At 53.1% G+C, this 4397-nt stretch overlaps 1 protein-coding gene across 1 annotated transcript; it reads right to left on the reverse strand.

Annotated features, from left to right (window-relative positions):
* Positions 1-1765: 1765 nt before the first annotated feature.
* LOC148393668 (janus kinase and microtubule-interacting protein 3-like) lies at positions 1766-2388 on the reverse strand. The gene is made up of 3 exons (XM_088385381.1): positions 2330-2388; positions 2145-2243; positions 1766-2059 (listed from the first exon to the last, which is right to left on the reverse strand). The coding sequence occupies exons 2-3, from the start codon at positions 2232-2234 to the stop codon at positions 1766-1768; spliced, it is 384 nt and encodes a 127-aa protein (XP_088241507.1). The 5' UTR covers positions 2235-2243; positions 2330-2388.
* Positions 2389-4397: the final 2009 nt, after the last annotated feature.

The following is a 4397-nucleotide window of genomic DNA, read 5'->3' on the forward strand; positions in this document are numbered from 1 at the left end:
GCCCAATTGACACTCATAGTTTAAAGAAATGTGTTTGCCCATCCTACTTTGTGGAATTTCACCACATGCGCTTTTGACCAAAATACCAAATTGAACTCAAGTGAAGCCAACACGCACAACCCCCCCCCCACACACACACACACACACACACACAAATGTTGATATGAACATAAAAGAGCCGCATGCGGTTCGGGAGTTGCGGCTTGGCCAAACCTGTACTATACAACTTTATTTGTATAAAATTTTCACAACAGCTGTCACACAAACAAAGCGGGAAAAACCGAAGACGTGCGTGTTCCGCCCACGCTGGATTTATTTGCACCTTTGAAAAGACACCGTATTGCCGCAGATGTGGCAAAGAGTACTTTTGGGCATCTGAGACGGAAGGATGTCCAAAGCATCACGTCACCTGCTCTGGTAGGCATGGTGGTGGGACGTTGAGGTCAACCGCTTTGGGGTTGGCTGAATCTTTGATCGCAGGATGCCACACACTTGAAGACAGAAGCAGAAAAGCAGAGCTAAATGCAAAATGTACTCACCGGTGACTCCAATTTTTTTCCCCCCTGAAGAAACAGCTGCACGGGTGGCCCCGGCTGGCCAGTGGGACTCTTGTTATTCTGACCCTTTTTAGTGCGCGTTTGGGGCAACAACCGTTTTTTGTGGCGCTCTCTTCTGGTTCAAAAGTGCCCTGCATGTGAATTTGCTTTTCCTGCCTTCTGATTGGATGAGCGCCGGTGTGACGCGGTGCCTCTGTCACCGTGGCGGGGGGTATACGTTGGCATCGGAGCGTCTGCCAACGTCTGAGACCGGCTGGCAGTGTATCGGAGGTGTCGAGTGCGGTGCCGCTGGAGCTCACTCACCAGCTGGTGTTAGGGCCACAGAATGAAGGCCAAGGAGAAGAATAGAAAGAGAAACAGAAACTTCTCCTCCAATTGTTTGATTTGTCTCTTCTGAGCTTCGATGAATTCTTTCAGCTCTTTGTTCCTCTAGGACGGACAAATGGAAAGTGGCATTCAAAAGCCAGTAAGCGTGCAAGTAAGTGCCGGGCTGGCTTTGGGCCCTTACCTGTTGCGCGCTGTGCAGCAGATCCATTCTCTCTTGGAGGATGCAAGCGTCGCGCTCCCTCAACTCGCACATCAGGGCTCGCTTCCATTGGTCCACGGCGCTCCTAAGCTCTTCTCTCTGATCCGCCGTCAGCACGTCATTCACGCCAGCGTGGCTGGCTTTTTCGCCGTCCGTGGCGGGGCAGTCCCGCTGCGGTAGCGCCTCGTACAACATGGCCTCCAGCTCCAGGATCCTCTGGGCCGCAATCCTCGTCCATCAGTGGTCCGGCGGGAGATTTGAGGGCGGCTTACCTTATGAGCCTGGTCCATGGAACACTTCCTGAAGTCCAACTCTTCATCCAGGTAGCCCTTCTGCTTGCAGAACATATCCTAGCACAGCTCAAGGTCAGAATTGTTGGGGCACATTGCCGGAGTTCCCCTTGGCTGATGTCGCGTGTCTGTCTACCTTCTCACTTTCAATGTCCAACATCTTCTGTTGAAGTGCTGACTTGATCACTTTGATGTATTCTAACCACTGAGGAAAGGCTGCTGTCACATAAGCAGAATGCGAGAGCGTGCGTGGACGTGCGCGTTACCTTCTCGGCTAGGGTGAGAAGGGTCCTGGCGTGAATCACGACCACCTGCTCCTCGTTGGTGAGATTCTGCAAGAGCCCAAAGGCACAGCGTCAACAAGCTTCTTTCAGCGCAAAGCCTTCCAAAAGTCACATTTGAGCCGCCGAGTCTCGTGGAGTGCGAACATAAGGAGTTCGACATACACTTACGGCGTTATAGCCCAGGATGTCCAGCTTCTTCATCAGATCACTGATGACGATGTCCGGGGGAAAGGCGCAAGGAGCAATGTAAGGTGTTCTGGGACCTCGGGTTAAGGTTAGGGTTGCGAGGGACGCCTTACCTACGCTCACGCCCTCGGCCTCGCAGTAGATCTGCAAAGGGCTGAGGCCGTCTGGGAAACGGACTTGCAGAAACTTCAAGACGGGGGAGCGCCACTCCCTCTCCTGAAAGGCAGAGGCATGCATCCGTCCGTCCGTCCGTCCGTCCGTCACATCTCTGGCCTCAACACGCTTGTGCGAGTCTTCCCACCTCCAGCTCCAGGATGCGGAACTCAAGCAGTTCGTTTGGGTCTCGGATATCCTGGATGTGCTCTTTCAGACGCGCTTCTTCCGCCTCCATCCGCCTGACCTGAAAAGACAGTCAGACCTCATCTGCGGGGCTTCCCGACAGGTGTGACGCCAAGCGACTCCGCCCAGCGCCTTTCTTTCCGTCACCTTTTCGGCCAACTGCTGATTGCTCTGACGCAGCAGCTGCTTCTCCTCCACCCACTTGACATTCTAGAAGAGACAAACGCGTGGACAGCTTTGGAATGTTGTGTCATTTTCATCCACAAATTCTTTGGTTGACTGGAAAATGACATTTGCTTTTCTCCGCATTTTCCCAGCCACGTTCGGGGGGGGGGGGGGGGGGGGGTTGGTCCAGTAATGCCAGACGGATGAGTGACTGAAGAATGTAGCTATTTTGTCTGAGAAAAAGGTGTGCTCATTGATGAGCTTACCTGTCCTTGTTGCTTCAGCGCTGACTCCAGATCTGCTACTCTGCTTTGATAGTGACCCATTTCTACCATCAGCTTTTCTCTGGTCTGAAAGGAGGAGGAGGGAGGCTCCTCCTCCTCCTTTCAGACCAGAGAACACCCGAGGCTGGGTGAGAACGGGGAGGCTGCGACCCGGCCGGGGGTTGCGGGAAGGGGCGCCACCTTGATCTCCTTCTCGGCGTCGTAGTCCCCTTTCGCTGGTCTGGGCTAGCAGAGCGTAGGCTCGTTGCAGCGCTTGATATTCTTGCGTCAGCTGGCGGTAGCGAAGCTCCGCCTCTTCATGCACACACCAATGCAACACAGCACTAGTACCAGAATCAGTCAGACCGGCGACAAAGCACCCGCGACGCAAAGACGAGTCCGATTCCAGGCTGAAGAGGAATGTTTGGTGCCAATACGCTGGCAGAAATGGCGGGCTACCTCTTCGGGTTCCGTGTCGGGGGTTCTGTCGGTGTGAAAAGACAAGGACGATCCGTCCGAGTCCACCAACACGTCTTCGTCGTAGCCGTAAAATGTTTCGATGACCTGCGGGCGCGGAAGCAAACATCTCTCTGAACAAACTGAAGCGACACCTCACGATGAATCGACGAGAGGAACGATAGCGAGAAAAAGGCCATTTCATCTTGCGCAACACCAAGCAGCCGCAAACAAACAGACTCACCTTGCAGGACCTCACGCTTTGTTCCTCCTCAGAGATTCTCGACGTCGGTATCGTAGCAGCAAATCTCTCTCCTGTCGACACAAATAATCCGCCTTTGAGATTCTTTGGATGCAAAGGGAACGAACGGCTCCGGCGCAGAAACAAACGCGACTCACAATGACATTTCTGACATGAGCTCCTGTCTCCAGAGCCTGAAAAACACGTCACCGGCGATGATTGGAGGGACGCTCGTCTTTTCCAAAAGTGACAACTACAGGGTGTGTCAGGGTTTTCCAGATTATCTTTATCGTATCATTGTGTTGCTTTGACTTTGACTGCGACCTGTAATAAATAATATTATTTATCCCTTATTTATCCCTATCGCTTATCCCTTCCTACACAAAGTCGTAAAACACCCCTTGCTATGTTTTGACTAGAGGTCAAGGGCTTCCTCTATTCAATCCACTCTTACACCCACCCTGTTTCTCTTAATTAAAATGCTCGTGCAGGAGCCGAGAGTCAGACTTCATTCGTACAACGGATGGACTCTCCACCTGCAGGTGTCCAAAAGAACTTACTTGTCTCCCGTGTGGTTCTTGCAAAATAAGTTGGAGCGAGCGCAACTCTAACAGGGTGCATTTTGCCACTAGCTGCCTACGGACAATGACGTCGCGCTCGCGGCTCATGGTTGACGGGCTGAGCAGCCGGGCAAGTCCGTCGTTTTCAGCGCACAGCGAGTGGCAAAGGCGCTGACAAAACGGGAGCTTTGAGCTGCTGAAAACGGCAAAACAAGTCTAAAGCGTGTTCAAACGCGTGCGCACAATGCTCCTGCTTGAAAGGTCGGAATTTAAGGGGCCAATTTTTTGGATGGCGGCCGCCGGCCAAGCTTTGGACGGAAAAGGTTTCCTGGCGACAGCGAGCGAGCGCGGCGCTGCCGTACGTGCACCGAGTCGCCTGCCTGAAGACCTTGGACAAGTCGTCGATGATGTGCCGCTGCTCCACAACTTGAAGGAACTCCATTTCACCGTCCTGCTGGCCGCAACCGCGGTCCAGGTCATTGAGCGAACTAGGCCTTCTCTGTGGAACACAAATGCAGTGGACTCTGTTG

The sequence above is a fragment of the Syngnathus floridae genome, chromosome 9 (assembly GCF_059516105.1).
Source record: "Syngnathus floridae isolate MCC-2025c chromosome 9, RoL_Sflo_1.0, whole genome shotgun sequence".
In the NCBI taxonomy this organism is placed as follows: Eukaryota; Metazoa; Chordata; class Actinopteri; order Syngnathiformes; family Syngnathidae; genus Syngnathus; species Syngnathus floridae.

Coding starts and splice junctions, on each gene's coding strand:
- LOC148393668 (XM_088385381.1), bottom strand. CDS start 2,234: ATGGAGGCGGAAGAAGCGCGTCTGAAAGAGCACATCCAGGATATCCGA. Junction 2,060..2,144: donor TCCGCATCCTGGAGCTGGAG/GTGGGAAGACTC, acceptor TCTGCCTTTCAG/GAGAGGGAGTGGCGCTCCCC.